The sequence below is a fragment of the Melanotaenia boesemani genome, chromosome 8 (assembly GCF_017639745.1).
Source record: "Melanotaenia boesemani isolate fMelBoe1 chromosome 8, fMelBoe1.pri, whole genome shotgun sequence".
NCBI lineage: Eukaryota > Metazoa > Chordata > Actinopteri > Atheriniformes > Melanotaeniidae > Melanotaenia > Melanotaenia boesemani.
In genome coordinates this window covers 25,089,807-25,110,479 of record NC_055689.1, presented here as the reverse complement: position 1 = coordinate 25,110,479, position 20,673 = coordinate 25,089,807, and the positions used below count along the sequence as shown (strand labels likewise).

Below are 20,673 nucleotides of genomic sequence, written 5' to 3'. Positions count from 1 at the left end.
TTGTAAAAACTGGCTGAAAGAGTTGGAAAAGTTGCAAAGTTTTTGTCAATTCTGTTTTTTTTTTTCCCTCACATGATGCAATTTTTGCTAACTGCACAGCATTTATCTAAGCCTCGAGATATTTCAAGAGATCCTGGCAAAGATTTTCCACTTAAATAGGACATCAGATGTTATTACCCTCTTCATAAACTGCAGTTGTCTTCACCTCAGATGGATTTTCATTAGCTGCTGTATGACACTGATGCTCTGTCTGTTTTCTGTTTTCAGGTCCATCCTGACGGGTCTCTATCCTCCTACATCTGGCACAGCCTACATCAATGGAAGAGACATTAGAACTGACATAGACATCATTCGGACTTCTATGGGGATGTGTCCTCAATACAACATCCTCTTCAATCAGTGAGCTGCTTGAACCTATTATGTTTCAATGAAAGAATTACCTCAGATGCTTTAAAACAAAGGAAAAAATAATTAATCAGGAAGAGAAACTTTGTAATAGGAAAACAAAAATTACTTATTGATTCCATGTTTGTTTAATATTTGTTTACAGAAATGTACAGTGGTGTATTTTTTTAATGAAGTTTTACAGCAGACATTGTTAGAAATCAATGTGTTTCCTTTTAATACTACACTCAGCAGCTTTAGAAGAATTTGTTCTGTCAAAAACCATCAAAACATCATTCTCACCATCCTCTTTTGTAAACATCATTATTTATGCTTCTGTTTTTCTGTTGCAGTCTAACAGTGGAGGAGCACATCCTGTTCTACTCACTGCTGAAGGGTCGAACTCGAGAGGAGGCAAGGAGGGAGGTGGAGGACATGCTGGTGGACCTTGGACTGCCTCACAAGAGAGACGATGAGGCTCAGAACCTCTCAGGTCAACCACTTTCGTCTTTCTGTGTATAAAAGAGGATGCAGGGTAATTTGATTGGGTGTCATTCCAACATAGATCTTATTCATATTGCAGGCGGTATGCAGAGGAAGCTATCAGTTGCCATGGCATTTGTTGGAGGGTCGAAAGTAGTGATTCTGGATGAGCCAACCTCAGGAGTGGACCCCTATTCCAGAAGATCCATTTGGGACCTCCTTCTTAAGTACAGAACTGGTAAAAAAAATGCTTCAAAGTCACAATTAACACATTTGAATCCAAATTTACCTCTAGAGATTATTACTTTCAGACTTTAATGCTGTGTTCTAGCAGTCAGAGGTGCAGATCTTCCTCTTGCACTGTTAAGAATAAAACTGAAACCTTTGCTCCCATGGCACTTGAACTAAGCACTGAGCAGTTCAAATGGAAAACTTCAACAGCACAGCTACAGTGAAAGAGAAAAAGAGGCAGTCCCAAATCTAATGTCATCTGTTCCTGAAAGTATTGGAAAGCTGTGATCACTTCTGCTCCTTTGTTCACGAAGAATGCGCTGAAACATTTTAATTAAAAGGCTGCTTCTCATGCAGGCCGTACTGTAATTCTGTCCACTCATCACATGGACGAGGCCGACCTGCTGAGCGACCGCATCGCCATCATCTCCAAAGGACAGCAATACTGCTGCGGGTCCCCCCTTTTCCTCAAAAACTGCTTCGGAGTTGGTTTCTATCTTACGCTTGTGCGCCGCATGAAGGATCTAAAGAAACGAGAGGTGAGCTACAGCTTGTGCTGAATTAACAAGCTGCAACTCTTCTCATTTCTGCCTGTTAGCTGCAGTGGACATAAGTAGATCCTAGAATAGAGACAGAGGAAAATACTTGATTTTCTCTTTTTTTTCTGTCAATAAAGTTTTTTTTTTGCATTTTTAAAAGTGTTCCTGTCTTTTGCATATTTTCTCAGAATGAATGCGACTGTGCCTCAGACTGTTCCTGTGCCTGCTCCATCTGCACCAGATACAAAGATCAATCTCAGAATCAGTTCCAGCAGCTGGACAGAGTTCTGGATGGTAAGTGTACACTTTATTTCATTTCATTTGCATGTTCACCAGCAAAGTCTCCTATAAATCCTGTGTTTTCTCTTGTATTTTTCTTTTGTTTTCTCTTGTATCATGGCTGTTGACTTTAGATCAACAGTAGATTAGAGTTACACTTTAAAAGGCCTTTTGGCTTTTCTTTATTTCTTTGTTGAAAGAATTAGATTTTCTAGTTAAGTTTGATTTCAGTTATAGGTCATAGAAATATCTGTATCGCTTGATGTTGATAAAGAAAAGTAAATTAGAATCAGGCTTAGAGTTGCTTTGGTATATTGAAAAGAAAGGAAATAATCCAAGTAGAATTCAGAAAACAAAACAGTAATCTGGTTAGATGACAAATAAAGACAATTTAAAACTTATTGGCACATAAAAATATTAATATTACTGTAGTTTGGATTAGCAGGATGGCTGCTGTGCTCTGATTGGTTATTAAATCTTTAAATGGTAAATGGTCCATACCTATACAGCACTTTTACCCAAAGCGCTTTACATAAACATCACATTCACCCATTCACACACACATTCACTCACACATTCATATTGTCTGCTGAAGTATCTCAGCAGCTACTAGGCCAGAGGCAGTATTTTAGGTCAGGACTCTTAAAAGTCCATTAAAATTCAGTCTACCCTGGAGGACCCTGGACATCCTCTTTTTTGGGGGGGATTTCTTGTTTGTCTGTTTGCAGAAACATATTCCTATGTGGGACTAATCGGTGGAAAAACTTTTGTCCAAAATGCCATCAGCCTCTTGAACAGCTCAGGGTGATATTTGCTGTAGATATTTCTTGTCCTGTGATTTATTTTATTCATGTGAGATGGTTTGTTCTCTATTGCTAGCTGTGCAACCAATAGCCCTTGAGAATAATAAAGATACATTAGACCTTTGACTAGTTGTCTGATAATGAAACAATCTATCACAGTGGAGTGGAACATCAATGCGTCTGATCCAGTTTAGCACCAGTCTCGTTCTGTAACATCCTCCTTTTTTCAGATGAGCTCCACCCGTTAACAACTAATGAGAGCAAAGAAAACGGCTCAAGCAAATGAAGTGAATCGTGAAACAACGTGGACTTTTTAAGTCTTATTGTATCTCAGGATGGAAATTCTTCCTCATCCATTGGACAGAGGGGGTCTGGTGTTTTATTGCTGTTATTATAAACACTCTATGAAGACATTTATAGCTTTTCCTTTAACTTGTCACCTGTCAGAACACCTGTGAGCGCACATGCACTTGTTAGAATTAACGTTGTGGGCCCACTTTTTCAAACTGCATTACAGACTTAAAGAAATTACATTGTTTTTCTGGCATTAATAAAGCTGTGAGATGGACTCATGAGGTTTTCCCTCAAGATCTGCCTGAGGGCACATTATTTAAGATGCAGCACCACAAAGTTGTTCCAGCAAAAATTTGCTAATGCGTTTTAGTGCTTGAATAATGTTGTTTGTTTTTGTACTTTGTTTTTGCATTTTAAGCAATTTCTCTTCTTTTGTTCTTGCTTTAGAGTTTGCTATTTTGGGAGCATTTTGTTCTTCAGTAGCTTCTAAATGTGTGATGTTCTGTCTTTTCCTCAGGGGATATAGACAGCATCACGAGTCTTATCCATCACCACGTCCCTGAGGCCAAGCTGATTGAGACCATTGGACAGGAGTTGACCTATCTGCTCCCCAATAAAGGGTTCAAACACAGAGCCTATGCTAGCCTGTTCAGGGAGCTGGAGGAGACACTTGCTGATATGGGGCTGAGCAGCTTTGGCATCTCTGATACATCACTAGAGGAGGTGAGGGCATCACCAGCTGAGGTTTAATGACATTACCACCTTTAACCGCTGTGGGTTTTGATGTTGCTGCAAAATGCTGTAAAAATTTGAACTTATTAACAAAGCCCAGTTTACTTTAGTTTTGTGAATTATTTTAAAATGAAGCAATTTTCACTGCTGTCAAAGAACATCAACTAGAATGTCTCTTCAATAAACCACAACAATATAAAACACTCATTAATTTTTATTCATTCATTTTCCTATGTACTTAAAGTTTTACTTCTTTAAAAATTTTAAAAATTATTCTGCTATTACATTTCAGCCTTTTCCTTTGTTAGAGGAATTCAACGAGGAATCAAACTGTAACACTTCAGGGATGTTTCTTGCTTCGCTCCCTCCTCCACATTTCCTTTCATCTCTCTGTTGTTGCTGTAAATGTGAATTATTTGCTATTATGCTCAGAGTAGCAAGCAAATCACAAATAAACGGAAAAAAAGCTTGATTAATCTCAGGAGGAATTTATAAAAACATATTAGAAAATATAGAAAAAGCATATTAGATAAACACAAATATTGTATTCTGCATTTTAAGCAAGATTAGTGTATTACTTTTGCTTTATTTAATTTTTTAGGGGGAAAAAGTAAAGAAGTATAATGTAGAAATTTTGGCACCCCAAGAAATTTGACCTCTTTAATCATCATCTCTGGCCATGATTGGTTAGGAATATGAGCATTGTGACTATCTTCAGAATAACTGATTTCCACAAAGCAGAAGACAATAAAAAAAGAAGAAATAGCTTTCAGGAAGTCTTTACTCAAAGTATAACTCAGAAATGGACGTTAACAGGAGCAGAGGGGGTTCGTGTTGAGGTCTGGAAGATAAAGAAACTGTCAGACAACTGTTTGTAGGATTACTAGAAAAGCAAATCAAAGCCTATGTTTGACAGGAAAAGATGTTCCGGAGGATTTAACAGACTCTGGAGTGATGGTGCACTGTTCTGATGTGCAGTTATACCTGCGAAAATTTAGAGAGAGAGAAAAAAAACCCATTCACACCACAAAATTCAGCATCAGAGGTGAAGAATGAGTTAAAATTGAACTCTTTAGTTACCACAAGCAAAGCTATATCTGGAGGACAAAAGGTGATGAAGAGAACACCTCTATGTGGGGGTGGATTGATCATGTTTTGGGCTCAAGTTGCTGCCAGTGACACAGAGATTTACTCAGTTAAACAGCTGCAAATTATGGAAAGAAACTTGGAAATGAAAGAGGATAGCTTATACATAAAGATTATTATCCTCATCACACCTCAGTCCAGAATGAAACATGTACAGGCTGGAGATTTTCCCATGACTTTTACAGCCCCTGACCTAAACATAATATAAACAAACAAACAAACCAACAAAAAAACATATCTGTAGTCAGATTTCATTATTTAGGCAGGCTAGACAGCTTCAAAATATCCCAGAAATAGTTGTTTTTAGCAGGAAGAATGAGCAAAAACCCACTAAATATAAACTGAAAGACTCCCACAAGCTGCCCCACCATAATTTTCCAACTGGGATCCTTTTTTTTCTTCTTTTGTTTTTTTAAAACTTTATAAAAAATTTTAAAACTTTTTTTTAAATCAGCTCTTACATAAGTTTTCATAGTAATGGATGTTTTACCCAAACCTTTGCACACCACTGCAGATAGAAGATGGAAACCTATATATATATAAAATTTTATATTAAATGCATTAAAAGTTCTAAAAGTTTAAAGAGGATCTTTTTTTTTTCAGATATTCATAAAGGTCACTGCAGATGGAGAAGCAGCGAATAACTCCGCCACTGCTGGTAAATGCCACCACTGATATTCTATTCAGCATTTCTCCTGGAATTGGATTCCTGACCTGCTGGCCTGTCTCTATAACATGTTTTTAATCCATTTGCCCAACATCTGTATTTATAATGTTTCCCAAACTTGTGATTCCCATTCCCATTGAATCATACCTGTGACTAGAACAGTATCCATCTGTGGATTGTACATGTGGTGTGGTCTTAACTCTAGTCTGTGTGTGTGTTTTTCCCACCTCTAGAAGAGTGGATGATACAGGGAAGAAAAAATGGCAGAGTTGGTGTAGGAGGAAGTGAAGGTCAAGACCCACTGGACAGAAATCTGCAAAAAAAAATGCTTTTGCTGTTGGATCTACTACACTTGGGTCATTTACAATAAATCTGGTCATTAATGAAGCTTATCGTGAGGGCTTGAGGGCATTTTTTTTATTATAACAAGTGCTTTAAACCTAATTGATTAAAGTTCACAGTCCAAGCGACCCAGGTGTAGAAGGTTCAGTTGGTATAATTAAGAAAACAAATGCAGTCAGAATATAATATTTAGTAATGCAACTTGCATGCCCTTTAGCAAAGCATCTGCTTCATATATTTACTCCTATGCCCACTAGTGTAGTGCTCTGACAAGAAAATCTAAATTTAGGCATCTTGCTCTTTGGATCTCAGCAGTAGAAATGATCAGAAGACAACAAATAATTCCTGTTTGGTTCTTACAGTGACAGTTTTAGTATAGTAATCACTGTGTTTTCCTGTTGACCATAGAACATAACGGTATAGACGGCACACACCATGCATCTGACAGCAGTGCAGGAAAAGGCTCCAGGCAGGTGAAAGGTTGCACTCTGGTCCTGAAGCAGTTCCATGCTCTGCTGGTGAAGAGATTCCACCACGCCATGAGAAGCCAGAAAGACTTCCTGGCACAGGTACAATTTGATTAATGTAAGCAATTCTGTTTTATTACACATTTCTATTTCAGACCAATGACTAACTTCAATTTCAGATTGTTCTTCCCGCCACGTTTGTCCTCATATCTCTGATCTTCACCATGATTGTCCCTCCATTTGGAGAATATCCCAGTCTGACCCTGAGCCCCTGGATGTATGGACACCAATTCACCTTCATCAGGTCAGACCTCAATGCACATGCTTTGAAATGTTTTAAATGAGCAACACCATTCACAGACTCACATTTAAGAGATTCATTTGGATGATTTTGCTTTGTATCATCAACACGACTTTTTTCTTGTATTTTCTCTACCATCTGTAGCAATGAGCGGCCATTTGACCCCAAAATGAAACACTTTACAGACAGATTCTTAACCCGACCGGGTCTTGGCACACGTTGCATGCAGGGAGAACCACTAGGGTGAGTATTAAATCACAGCTCTGAGTAAAACTATAACTGTTACATGTTTGACAGACTTTGACTCTTGTATCATTCTTCATGCCTTACCTTGAAAACATGTAGTTAACAACTAATACATAGCTTCACTCTGTTTCTATGTGCATTCAGAACTCATTTAATCCTTATGATTAATGTAGAATAGTCTGGCAAAAACAAGTAAATTATTTTGTACATATTTCCTCTGCATCCTGAAAAATTTGTTCTTCTCTCTCTCCAGGATGCCCTGCAGTAACAGCACGCCAGCATGGGAGCAGCCTGACACCTCCGCTGTGGTCATGAACATCTTGCAGAGTCCTGAATGGAATCAGCAAAACCCATCACCTTCTTGCCAGTGCAGCTCCAGTAAGAAGCTGACCATGATGCCCATCTGTCCCATCGGAGCTGGAGGCCTTCCCCCTCGCCAACGATTAGAGGTCACAGGAGACACCATGCTGGATCTGACAGACAGGAACATCTCTGACTACCTGGTCAAAACTTACCCCACTCTCATCAGAGCCAGGTAGGTCTGAATAGACTTTGCATGATGAACGCCTATGGAGATAATGAAGCTGCAAAGAAAGTACACATTAAGTTTCTTGCTTTGTAATAAAACTGATTTTATTTCACAGTTTGAAGAGCAAATACTGGGTGAATGAACAAAGGTAATTTCCATCTGAACCTGTGAGTCTCAGTTTCCTTCTTGGGATCATCATGTGGGATAGTGAGTGTGGATCTTTTCTATCATCAGATATGGGGGCCTGTCAGTTGGAGGGCAGCTTCCCATCCTGGACGTAAACCCGACAGACATCCAGAATGTTTTCCATCACCTGGGACGAATGCTCAACATAACTGGGGTAACTCTTTAGCTTTTTCTTTGTTGCAAACACAAAAGTAGCCTAAAAATCCACCCAGTCCATTTATAATCAGCATTTTTGTTCACAGGGTGACTATTGCAGACTTGCACTGAGGGACTTTGGGACTTTCTTACGATACATGGAGAGTGAATTTAATGTAAAGGTGAGGTTTTCCATTCGTTTAAAAGATTAGCTTTTCTCTTAGAAGATTGACAGAGGTTTGAATGATAAACACAAGAATGGTAGTTATTGAGTGTGGCAGCTGTGGGATGTGTTTAATGTCTTAACTCCTCTGTTAGGTATGGTATAATAACAAAGGCTGGCATGCCATGGTCGCCTTCATGAATGTGGCCAATAATGCCATTCTGCGAGCTTTCCTTCCCCCATCTGCCAAACCCGTTGAGTTTGGCATCACCGCCATCAACCACCCTCTGAACCTCACCAAAGAGCAGCTTTCCGAAGTCACTGTGTAAGTTAATCCATTTAGTTACGTTTTACTTCAAGAATTTGTTTATTGGTTAACACTGGCTGCCTGACAATTTTACAGTAAATTTTAAGATTTTACTGTTTTTAAATCGTTAAATGGTTTGGCAACAACTTAAATATCAGACCTGCTCGAACTAAACACTCCATCAAGGGCACTGAGGTCTGTAGATCAGATCCTCCCAGTGTTTTCAAAATCCAGACTTAAAACCAGAGGTGATTGAGCTTCTTCAACACTGGGACCCAAACTGTGGAATAATCTTCCCTCCCAGATTAAACTGGCCCCCACTCTGAAAACTTTTAAATCATATCTTAAAACACCTTTTTTACTCTTTGGCTTTCAGCACAGCATGATAACTGTGTGGTCTCTGTTTGTCTTTTGATGTATTTTAGTCTTTAAAATGTGCTATTTGTATAAAGTGGATTAGATTGGTTAAGGTCTAAAACACAGACAACAGTTATTGGATATCAGACCAAAAACATATCCAGGAAGTAGCTACTTCTTCTGGCTACAGACTTGGATACAGGATGAGTCTGTCATGCTGTCAGAGGATAATACTGGTGTTACTTTTAACACCAGCATTATCCGCATGGCAAGACAGGTGTTTGGAGAGTTTAGGCTCATCCAGGAACTGCAGCTGTACGGTGACTGCTTCCAGGTCTACTTCAGGGTAAAAAGAGAGCAATTTTACAGCATATTAGGGAGAGTCGCACAGAGAGTCACAAAAGTGAGAACCAACTTTAGGCAACTGTCATTCTATACACCGTATAGAATGACAGTTGGTCTGAGATGGGGGATTTGTTGAGATCAGCCAGATTTAGTCAAACTGAATGGGTCATCATCGCTGCACTCAAGCTGAAATTATTTTCAAGTTCTTGTATTGTTGGCCATATTAACCTTAAGGGGTTTTAGGTGCTGTGAGCATCGTGCTTTAGTGTTGTTATCTGTGGAATGTCACATTATTTAACTTGAGCTCTACACTGGTTACCTCATCTAGATAATTGCAAAGATTAAACCAGCTGTCCAAACAAATTTAATTTTAGATCATCAGGTTATTTATTTGAAGGATTAACATTTTTAATCATTTCAGTCTTAATGATTTACATTGAATCAAAAAGAGTCACACTAATATTTTGTTGGACCGTTTTTAACTTATATTCTGGCTCACACTTGCTGATAAGCTTTGCAACATTCCAACATTTATTTTTATCCCAAGTATTAATAGGGGAGTAGAACTGTTATGTCTTCTTCAGATGTTTAATACTCTCTAGCAATTAAACTTCTATGAATCCTGGTATTGACATATTGAAATATGCCTGTGCCTCCAGAGGAGGTAATGTATTGATGGAGAAAAACCTCCTGACCAACTGAAGTAACACCAGATCATAGCACTGCCCCCACAGACTTGCACAGGAAGTTGGTGTGGTAACATGCATGTGGTTCACCTTTATCCATCCATCCAGTTTTAGTAATAGATGCATGGTTTGTTTTAGTAGTTTCAGGAATCTTCCTCAGATATTTTCTTTGCTTTATACAGGCCAATCATTTGACTGTTCTGAAACAAAGACATCTTTTCTACAGGATTGTGTCTTTTGACATGGTTGCTTAAGACACAAAGAGATATTCTCTGCATGAGACATTAATTACAACAGAACATTTTTTTCAGTAGGAGACTCAAGCCTGTTTGCTTATTTAAATCTATGTGGTGACACTTTTTGGCCAAGCAGTGTCAGGTGTAGCACATAGCACTTTGTCTTGTTAAAGTGTTTTTCCTGTGGTAATAATAAACTTTGTTCCTATGATAATTCCATACAAGTATGATATTTCTTGACTATAATGTTGCATTATACTGAAAATATGGCAAGATGTCCAGTCTTCTGATATTAAAAAAAAAAAGTGCAAATTACCGACTTTGTCTGTTTTTTCCTTCAGGCTGACCACATCTGTGGATGCTGTAGTGGCAATCTGTGTCATCTTTGCCATGTCCTTCATCCCTGCCAGCTTTGTCCTCTACCTCATTCAGGAGCGAGTAACCAAAGCCAAACACCTACAGTTTGTCAGTGGGGTCAGTCCGTTAGTTTACTGGGTGACCAACTTCTTCTGGGACATGGTAAGTGAGGAGAGCTTAGGATCAGTAGAAAATACACAAAAACAAACAGCTTTCTTTTATCCTTTCATTCATTTTCTGAACTGCTTAGTCCATTAAGGGTCATGGGTAAGCTGGTGCCTATCCCAGCATTAACAGGTGACAGGCAGGGTACATCCTGGACAGGTCACCAGTCCATCGCAGGGCCAACACATAGGGGACAAACAACCATTCACACACACTCCTAGGGAGAATTAGGGTACCCAGAGAGAACCCAAACATGCAAGTTCCACACAGAAAGGCCACCGCCCTCAGATCCTCCCCCCAGCCGAAATTCAAACCAGCAACCTTCTTGCTGTGAGGCTGCGGTGCTAACCACCACACCGCCATGCAGTCCTCCTTTTATCCCATTTTAATAAAACATTTCCAGGTTTGCAATGACAAAGGTAGATATTTTAAGACTAAAGCAGTGTCTTGTGGGTTGTTATATGAACTGCTTTTTTCCTTTAAATATTAAACCTTTAAGTCACTTGTTTGTTGGAGTTGTAAATATTGTTTCATTGTATTTGCTCACTCTGGATATTTGCCCCCCCTCCCAGTTGAACTACTCCATCAGCACTGCAATGGTGGTTGGCATTTTCATGGCTTTTGACAAAAAGTGCTACACATCAGAAACCAATCTGCCAGCACTGATAGGGCTGCTTCTATTATATGGGTAAGCTGTTGTTTTTATTTATTTAGTTTAAGGTACATTAGAAAATAATAAGATTAAAGTAATATTTATAAAAAGAAAGAAGATAAGCAATAAATGCAAATTGTGCCTTTGGGATAGTTTGACTGTGAGAGAGCCTAAACAGCAAGATGTTTCACAAAACAAATTTATCATTAATATGACAGTAAGAGGAAAAACAGCAATTCCCCAACAACAGATATCAGAAAGAAAATAAAGATGTGTACAAGTGATGACAGGGAGGGAAATAAGCTCAATTCACAGAATAAATTCCTATTGTATTTAAAAATAAATTTTTTCTGCCTTTAGGTGGTCAGTGACACCGATGATGTATCCCATGTCCTACATATTCAGCATCCCCAGCACTGCATACGTGTCTCTGTCCTGCATCAACCTGTTTATTGGCATCAACAGCAGCGCTATCACCTTCATCCTGGAGCTTTTTGAAAACAACCGGGTAAGAACATGTTGACAAGGTCACAGACAAGGATCCTTATGTTGTTCTGTTGAACCTAAATGTTTCTTTTGGTATAAATTCTGATTATCTAAAATAGATCTTATTACTGTATTAATCAATTTGGTACAGCCCTGGCAATTATGTTAAAAATGTCATTTTTAATATATGTTATTTCCTTGTGCTGCTTCCTTTGTTGATTAACACAAATGGGAAGCAAACAAAGTGCATCAACAAATACATTTTTATTAGAGTTTTTATAGTTAACATTACAATCAGCAGTAACAGTCATGTTGTCACCTTCTGAAGTCATTCGAATGAATTGCATCTAGTATTTTATTTCAATTTATGCAAATGTTTGCATACATATGGCCATGAAGAAATCTACAAATGAATGCTATTGTGGAAAAGGTTTGCTTTTCAAAACATACAGAGTTTTATTAAATATTTGTCTGCACTAAAGCTGTCCAAATTATAAAAAATAAATATATTTAAGACTGATTTAGATGCTAGAAGGCAGATTGTGTAGTAAATTAAATAAAACAAACCAAAAAAAAGTAATAAGAATGTAACCACAAGGAGATAAAAATTGTATTTGCATTGAATTTTATTGTAGTAAGTGAAGTGGAAGACGCTACAGCCTTTTTAATAAAAAGTAGGAGAAATTCACGACATCTGGAGCCAGACACTGAAGGAGCTGGATGAATTTCATCATTGTTGTTTACAGGTGTGACTACTGTGACCAAATACACAGCAAACACCATATGTTGTGTATATCACATACACACAGACTGTTTAATAATGTGATCTGAAGAGAAAATGAATCACAGAAACACAGAGTTGGTGGGAGGATAATACACAAACATGGAAGCTGGTTGTGAGGAAACATTAAATCTGAACAATGGAGACAAACACGGCAACTGTTAAAATGATCTGTCAAGTGTTTTTAAAGAAAAAGAGAAGTGAGATAAAAAAAGGTGCAGACGCTGCTCTCGTGATGACCTGATCAAAGCATGGAGACGTTTCTCAACCAGATGGTTGTCTTTGCTGCACAGCTGTTCCCCACTTCTCCCACAACAGATGAATCATGACAGAAGCACTGGAGGTGGATTGAGCCATAGTTTTAATGTGCTGAGATTTCTAAGACAGTAAATTAGTTTCTCTGAGGGTTATAATAATAATAATAATAATAATAATAATAAATCTTAAATTAAATGCTCATTATCAAGTGACGTTTGATATTTACACAAGTTTACATGTTGTTGTATCAGTAAATGTGACATGGATGTGCTCTTGTGCTTCTAGTCTTTACTGATGTTTAATGAGTGGCTAAAGAAAGGCCTGCTGGTGTTCCCTCACTTCTGCCTGGGACGAGGACTGATAGACATGGCCATGAATCAGGCTGTAACTGATGTTTATGCTAGGTTTGGTAAGTACTAAGTCCTATCTTATTGTTCATTGTTGCACACATTTTCATTGCAACCAGCCAGATGATATCAACTTTTGACATGACAAATGACTCAGTTTAGTGTAAACAGTCCTCACTGTCAGGGGAAATTATGTTTGTTCAACTTGTGAAGCGTACTCTGTAAAATCTCATTTCATTGTCTGAAAAAACTGTTTCATTTTCATTTTCCAGGTGAAGAGTACACCATGGATCCTTTCCGGTGGGACTTTGTTGGAAAAAACATGGCTTTTATGACAGTGGAAGGCTTTGTGTACTTTATCTTCAATCTTCTGATCCAGTACCGGTTCTTCTTGGACCACTGGTAAGGGCCTTATGAAGAATGTAAACCTTTACATTCAGATCAGAAAAATAACCACAAAGTTTTTTCACACATGATCAAAAAGGTGATACCAGAAAAAGCCTATCTGTGTTATAAAGAAACCCCCCTCACATATTTTCTTTACAACTCAGGTTATCAGATCATAAACCGACTCCAGTACAAGATGAGGACGATGATGTGGCAGCAGAGAGGGAGAGGATTTATGATGGAGGGAGCAAGACAGACATCCTGCATATCCGTGATCTGTCCAAGGTAAAAATCACTGACTCAACCATGTCTTTGACCTCATCAAGATATTTATTTAGTAACATCCACTCAAACTTTGCTGCACATAGCAACACTCCCTGAAGGCTGCAGCCGCCACCGGCAGGTCAATGCTTCACAGTCTTGCTGAGGATTAACTAGAGGAACATGACCTCAAACTTCCTAAATTGCTATTTGATCATGCACCAGTAGGATGCAAAACAACTTCACAGATGCCCCGTCTCATAGCCCACAGAACCCAAAAGATGTACGGCATAAATCCAGTTACTGACGAAACAATACGTCCTCAAAGGCAGCATCACATGGATAAACAATTTTAACCAGGTTGTGTTGGTATTGTCCTGGATAAGTGTATGTTTCCAGGTTTTCTCCAGGCCACCCTGGAATAAAAATGAACTATTTGTCAATTTGAAATTCAGCTTCAGTTTCATCCATCATTTTGTGCATATTCATATTGATCTAAATGAAACATAAAAATGGGTTGAAGAGCTTTATATGCAGCTTATTTATTGAACTACTTTTGACTTTGTTTTATATGTCAGGAGGGGAATCAAAAGAAGATATAAATAACTGAGTGTGGAACACATATGTATATATTTTATTATTTTTATTGATTTATTTTTTAGGAATGAAATAAACCTTAACTTTTTTCTCACTTTAATCATTTTAGACATTTCCTAACAGCAGATTATTACTGTTTCCTTACCTTCTCTGCACAGACGTATGTGGGCAGAAAGAGGGCAGCTGTGGACCGGATTTGTGTGGGAGTCCCTGCAGGAGAGGTAAAGTCACTGAGTTCATTTACACTGTTATCTACTTCTCTCTTTTCTCTTTGCCACAAGCTCTGTCTTTTTGTCCTTCCTTGAGTAAACATATATACTAGTTTAGCCTCCAGCTACAGAATAAAATAGAGATACAGTAAAACTTGCTGTGCTGTATTTTTCTCTTGTCTTGTTTTATCTTGGAGACTTTGTTCCATTTCTGTTTTAATGTTTCCATATTTCTTACATGAGTATGTGCACATGGATATTTTTAGTCAGTCTTGTAAGGCAAGATCAGATACTGAAGTTTCACATTAATATTGTATTTTTTTTTCCTGTAATTGTAGTGCATCTTCAGTTTTGGAGTTTTTTGTGTCCTTGTATTGAAAGCATGGTTGCCTTTTTTCTTGTTAGTGTTTTGGTCTCTTGGGAGTTAACGGGGCTGGAAAGACGACAACCTTCAAAATGCTGACCGGTGACACTGATGCCTCTTCTGGAGAGGCTACTGTGGCTGGTTACAGGTACATAGAGCCATGGTCCAAAAACAATGACAAGAAAAAAACAAAAGAAAACAAAAAAACACAAAACAAACCTGTCCCTAGATGATGACACACTCTGTTGAGGAATGTATTTATAAAAAAAACACTTTGCTCCTGGCTCATCCTAGTCACAGTTCTAGATGGGTGACTACTGTAATAGTTAAGTTAGTCAGACAGGTTGAACACAGAAAGGTCAGTCTGACATAATCTATGTGATAATATAATCTGACTACGACACAAACAATCCATCACTAAATAGAAAATATACAAGCAAATAGGACTTGAGTGTGAAATAGTTTTGTGAAGTCTAAAGTTTTATTTTGTTTTAGGAAACCTTAATGGCAACAACAACTTTTTCCCTGTAAATATCCCTGAAAAATATTGCCAGAGACTTATTCTTGATGATATATTGGATTAAATGCCATTATAATAGTGTTGAAAGGGGATTTCCATCCTCACAGCTCTGCTTAGATGGCATTAAGCTGTAATGCCATTCAGAGATATTCTATATTTTCCATTTCCTGCTGTGTTCTATGCTCGTCATATCACTGCACTGCATTTTGTGTCTCTTTTTATAGCATCCTGACAGAGATCCTCGACGTTCACCAGAACATGGGATACTGCCCCCAGTTTGATGCCATCGATGAGCTTCTTACTGGCAGGGAGCATCTCTACCTTTACGCTCGTCTCAGAGGGGTACCTGAGTCAGAGATCCCCAGAGTGAGTTGGAATCCAGCTGCTTCACAAATTGATCTGTCTGAGGAGGTTTTACTCTGCAAGACGAATGACAAGATCTCACTTTTTAGTTAATGTTGTTTTGTTCACCCTCCTCCCTCTCAGTCTCTGTTATCTAATGCTTGTTTTGCCCTTTTAATTTTGTTTTAACACATTTTTTAATGAAGATCTTAGTTGGATTACATTCAAGTGGCCTCTAAACACAGCTCCTCATCTTGCTGCAGGTGGCAGAGTGGGGCATCCAGAAACTGGGCCTGACAGAATACGCTGGCTGCTGTGCAGGAACTTACAGTGGAGGCAACAAGCGCAAACTCTCCACAGCTATCGCCATGATTGGCTGCCCAGCACTAGTGCTGCTGGTGAGTTAGCCAATGATGACAAGCTCCTGAGCCCATTGTTTGGTTTTTGGGTTTTATGCAGGGATTTATCAACGAAATGGTCTAAGGATCCAGATGGGAAGCCATATGGGTTCAGTCAAGCTTGGCCTCAAATGTTTTATATGTTGGCAAGAAACTGTGCAGTTCAATTCAGACTGGCATAAATCTGTGATTTCTGCCATATGCTGATAGCGATAAGGATTCGTGTGGTGGAATTATGTGCTCAGAGAGTCACGTTTGCTGTTTGTTTTGTGGCTTTGTGTTTAGGATGAACCCACTACAGGGATGGACCCCCACTCTCGGCGTTTCCTGTGGAATGCCATCATGAGCGTCATTCAAGACGGCAGGGCTGTGGTGCTAACATCACACAGGTTCAGCATTTAATAATGAGAGTAATCCATCAACAACTGTTGATGAAATCAGGAATTGTGAATACTGTACTTAGTACTTTGGTTGATTTGACCACAAATGTTGCTGAAATTATGATTTATTGCTCATAGACATGGAATAGCAGCAGTAAAAATTAAGATGGATTACTTTTGCTTTCTACCAGTATGGAGGAGTGTGAGGCTTTGTGCACTCGACTGGCCATCATGGTCAATGGGACCTTCAAGTGTCTGGGTACTATCCAGCATCTCAAATACAAGTAAGAGTTTGTCTTTATGAGTCTTGTAAACATACTGTATACTAGATACCGAACGTTATTACTATTCTCCCTGTGGCTGTTTCAAGTTTTGGAAACATTTATCTTCATGTGTTATGTTTTATTGTTTCAGATTTGGTGATGGGTACGTAGTAACCATGAAAATCAAGGCAGCTAAAGCAGGCTTGTCCCCAGAGCTTGAGCCTGCAGAGAGCTTTATGGAAAGCTCCTTCCCCGGCTGTGTTCAGAGGGAGAAGCACTACAACACGCTGCAGTATGAGATTGCCTCATCCTCCCTAGCCAGGATATTTCAGCTGGTAGTTGCCAATAAAGAGAGGCTCAGCATAGAAGACTACTCTGTTTCCCAGACAACACTGGACCAGGTGAGGATGATATACAAAGAAAACATTTAACACAACGTCACTGTGTTTAGGAAACATAAGGAATTGTGTGCCTAAACAAGTTGGATAGTAATTTACCTCTCTGAGATGTGTTTAAACAAACATTTAAGTTCAGTCATTTATCATTTAGAAGTAGTTAACAAACATTAAATGGCTTCCATGTAACATAACACAATGTGGATGTGTCATGTTTAGTATTTTCAACAAATATGATGTTTGACAGGTGTGAATCCCTGATAGTTTTTTTTAATATGTATGCATGAATAAGGTATAAAACATCCTGAGATCTTCACATCTAAAAATTAGATCCAATTGGAATCCAATTAAACAAATAAAACAAACATACCTCTGGGGATCCTGTTTAATTAGAAGAACAAGATCTATCACAAGTCCCCATACTTAATGAATGAACAAAAGAGAACTCCAGAAAAAGGCTGATAATCCTCATCAGATCAGAAAATAATATAAATCTATCTGTTAAGAGTTTGGACTCTATCAGTCTACAATCATATAGATTGGGTACAAATTGAGGAAAATCACAATTTCTTCCCTGGAAGTGTTTAGCCAGAAGACAATCACAGCCAAAGAAAAATGTGAAATGGTCTTTTACATCATGAAGAAACTCAGAGTTTTCAGAAAACTCTCACACACTGGCTAATGTAAACATTTGAATCCACCATTAGGGTAACACGGAATAATAATGTTGTACATGGTAAGAAAACTAAAAACCCCCAAACAATGACACCAAGGAAAACACTGCCTTCCTGTTAAAAAGCCTTATCCTAGCTGTAAAACCTAGTAATGGCAGTATCTGTGTTTGGGCTTTTTTCTTTCTTTTGGACCACACTGACAGAACAATGTGTTGTAAATGATACCAGTTCAAATATAACAGTTTTAAGCTTTGTCTTTTAGAATATTTTTTTACTACATTTATTATCTGCTCTCATCACGTCCCAGATAAGTTCCTTCACAGGAAGAGTGACAGTTGTTTACATTTACATTAGTCTGTTTGCGATCTTGATATTTCAGTCTAACTCATATATGCAAATGCAAATAAATGATGATAGTTAATCCTTGGCATTAAGAAAAACCTTTTTATCACATCTTGAATTGAATTTTTATGATTTCAGGTGTTCGTCAACTTTGCCAAGCAACAGACAGGAGAGGACGAGGACGTCACATTAAACAAGAGAACGGTGTGTTCAAAAAAAGACATCAAGGTAGCGCCAGTGAAGAGGAAAAAATGAAGTCACCTGTAAACATTTGAAGAAATATTACTCTGTTAGACATAAAAAAATAAGCAGCTATTTTTAATATTTTACTAGCCAAGTTGCTTCTAAGAAAGCGAGGCTCTCACATGATGATGATTTTTACAGCTACAGCCAAACTTGACAAGCCTCCAGCTGCAGATGGAGGTTATTTTCATATAATATAATAAAAACACAAGCTGACTGTACTTCCACTTCAGACAATGTTACTCTGACCAGCAGAGACTGATGTAAACACAGCAAGATATTTCTGCTTAGACTGACTGGGTTGTATAAATATGTACATATTGTATGTGAAATGAATACCTAAGCACTCTAGAGGCTGTATATTGTCTATATGTTTGTTTATCTATTTTTATCTCAATTATTGCACACATTTCAAATTTATCTTCTGTGTTTAAATGAAACATTTTAACACTGAGTTTCAGACTGAATACAAACCATGTTTACCACTACTTCTGTTCTTTTCAGTCACATTAAAACATTTCTTTGCTGTGTTTCATATTTTCAGTGTCATGTCTTGCGGCGTGAGCACAAAATAGTACATTTTCCTCTTGAGGAATTACACCGTGAGGAAATTATTGCAGCATAAAAATAGCTGCGGTTGAAGAGAAAATCCATTTTCTATCTGACATTTGTTGAACATATTTTACACGTGCTGTGCAGTCCAGTCCACGATTTAACCATCCTAATTGTACAATGCATATGTAAAGCTCTGCATTTCTTATTTAATACTTCAACCGCCCCTTTGTGTTTCTTGAAGCCGCTCTGTGGTTTGGCAGAGAAAGGTTGAAAGGTTGCAGATCAGTGCAGTGGCAAAGAGACAGCTTTGCATTGGGGGCTACAGCGGCACTGCGCTGAGTAGCTTGTCACAACCTGGGCTTATCTGACACACCAGTCCAATTACTCTTCTACCGCTGCAAGAGCTGGTGTCATTGCCTGAGGCCGCCCACAAGCCTGAATTTCATTGGCCATCTAAAAAAAAAAAAAAAAAATAGAGGGATGTTGGCACTGTTCAATTGAAAGCTGCTAGTGAATTCTCTGGAGAGAATCTCATGCTGCTCTCTGCCCATATGGTCATCTGAATGAAGCTGATGAGCTTGAATGATGCCGCTGTAGGGGAGCAAACGAGTCATGCAGTTACTGGCTGTGCAACGTGTTTGTATAGCGCTGACTACTTAAAAAGACTAATATTTAGCATATCTAGACAAAAGTGAACAAATAAACAAATGCCACCTTATTACTGGATTATAACCAAAAATCTGTTTAATTCAGTGCAAGAGTTCTGCTCAGTCTTGACATTAAAGGGGTCATTAGCTTCTCTGAATCAATGAACAACAGAACAAGAGACTCTAATGATAAAAGATAGGGCGAGGTGATTCATCCCTCTTACTCTGTATTTCCCAAATTGTTTCCTCTTTCCCATTCACAAGCACCCTGAGCGGTTCATGTTAATTTTTTTTTTTTTTTTTAAAGTAATTGTGGTACTTGGATGTTATTTAAGCAGCGTATTCTGCCTTTAAAGGAAATGTTTGGAGTCTAAACCTGATGAGGTCTTTTGATATGGACCTAAAATGTTATGGAAGTGTTCTGGATAGTCTTCATGTTGAAAACCTGATAATATTCTGAAACATTTGGTCTAGACTTGCAGAGGTTATTCCTCATCATTAAGCCAGCATTAAGATGTGTAATGCATAATTTTGTCATTGTGTCCTGCCTTTTCGCACAAATCAATATTATCAGCCTCTCAGATGGAAACATTTCTGCTGAAGCCTCTGATTGAGGGACCAAATAATATATAACTCAGGATTGCCCAGAAATTTATGAGTTCTTGAGATACAATATTTAGGAGAAATTACTGGTACTTCAAGAAAATATATAGACTTGATACAATAAAAGCAAACTACTTTCAATACAAACATGCAGCTTTATTTAGCCTTTTTCATAACTAGCACCAATAAAACTAGCTAAAACCTGGATTTTTAAGTCATAAATTACATAAAGTATAGCAATCAAATTAACCTGAATGATCAAACGTTTAGCTTACCCTCCCAACTCCCTAAAAGTGTCACTGTGGACATAATTTGCAGCATAAATAAGCTGTGGAGTTACAGATGGTGTCATTAAGTCAGTTTGAAATCTAAATACAAACACATCTGAGAGTTTTATGTCCCATCAGTAAATGTCAGTAAACAAAATATATACACATTTTTTATACAGGACTGAAGCACCAGATAAAACGTAAACAAAAAACAAGACTTGTACAAGGATATTTGGTGCTGGTCCTAATGCACATTTACACAAGTTTCTCTTTTGGAACTACCTCTTCTGCATTATGTCTAATAACTAAATACCTAAAAT

The 20,673-nt window shown here is 38.1% G+C and overlaps 1 protein-coding gene across 1 annotated transcript in view; it reads left to right on the top strand.

The window, feature by feature from the left end:
• Positions 1-18,796, top strand: part of LOC121645049 (retinal-specific phospholipid-transporting ATPase ABCA4-like) — a 39,655-nt gene extending 20,859 nt beyond the window's left edge. Inside the window, exons 20-49 of the mRNA XM_041993343.1 lie at positions 268-399; positions 738-877; positions 968-1,105; positions 1,456-1,637; positions 1,826-1,931; positions 3,531-3,736; positions 5,495-5,549; positions 5,792-5,848; positions 6,309-6,469; positions 6,547-6,671; positions 6,813-6,911; positions 7,168-7,449; positions 7,559-7,591; positions 7,678-7,783; positions 7,872-7,946; positions 8,083-8,252; positions 10,200-10,377; positions 10,953-11,068; positions 11,393-11,540; positions 12,843-12,966; positions 13,177-13,306; positions 13,456-13,576; positions 14,308-14,370; positions 14,764-14,870; positions 15,467-15,608; positions 15,848-15,982; positions 16,268-16,371; positions 16,554-16,646; positions 16,777-17,026; positions 18,175-18,796. Of these exons, the coding sequence (XP_041849277.1) occupies positions 268-399; positions 738-877; positions 968-1,105; positions 1,456-1,637; positions 1,826-1,931; positions 3,531-3,736; positions 5,495-5,549; positions 5,792-5,848; positions 6,309-6,469; positions 6,547-6,671; positions 6,813-6,911; positions 7,168-7,449; positions 7,559-7,591; positions 7,678-7,783; positions 7,872-7,946; positions 8,083-8,252; positions 10,200-10,377; positions 10,953-11,068; positions 11,393-11,540; positions 12,843-12,966; positions 13,177-13,306; positions 13,456-13,576; positions 14,308-14,370; positions 14,764-14,870; positions 15,467-15,608; positions 15,848-15,982; positions 16,268-16,371; positions 16,554-16,646; positions 16,777-17,026; positions 18,175-18,291 (3,895 nt within the window). The 3' untranslated portion in view covers positions 18,292-18,796. The remainder of the gene's footprint in view (positions 1-267; positions 400-737; positions 878-967; positions 1,106-1,455; positions 1,638-1,825; positions 1,932-3,530; positions 3,737-5,494; positions 5,550-5,791; positions 5,849-6,308; positions 6,470-6,546; positions 6,672-6,812; positions 6,912-7,167; positions 7,450-7,558; positions 7,592-7,677; positions 7,784-7,871; positions 7,947-8,082; positions 8,253-10,199; positions 10,378-10,952; positions 11,069-11,392; positions 11,541-12,842; positions 12,967-13,176; positions 13,307-13,455; positions 13,577-14,307; positions 14,371-14,763; positions 14,871-15,466; positions 15,609-15,847; positions 15,983-16,267; positions 16,372-16,553; positions 16,647-16,776; positions 17,027-18,174) is intronic.
• The last annotated feature ends 1,877 nt before the right edge of the window (positions 18,797-20,673 follow it).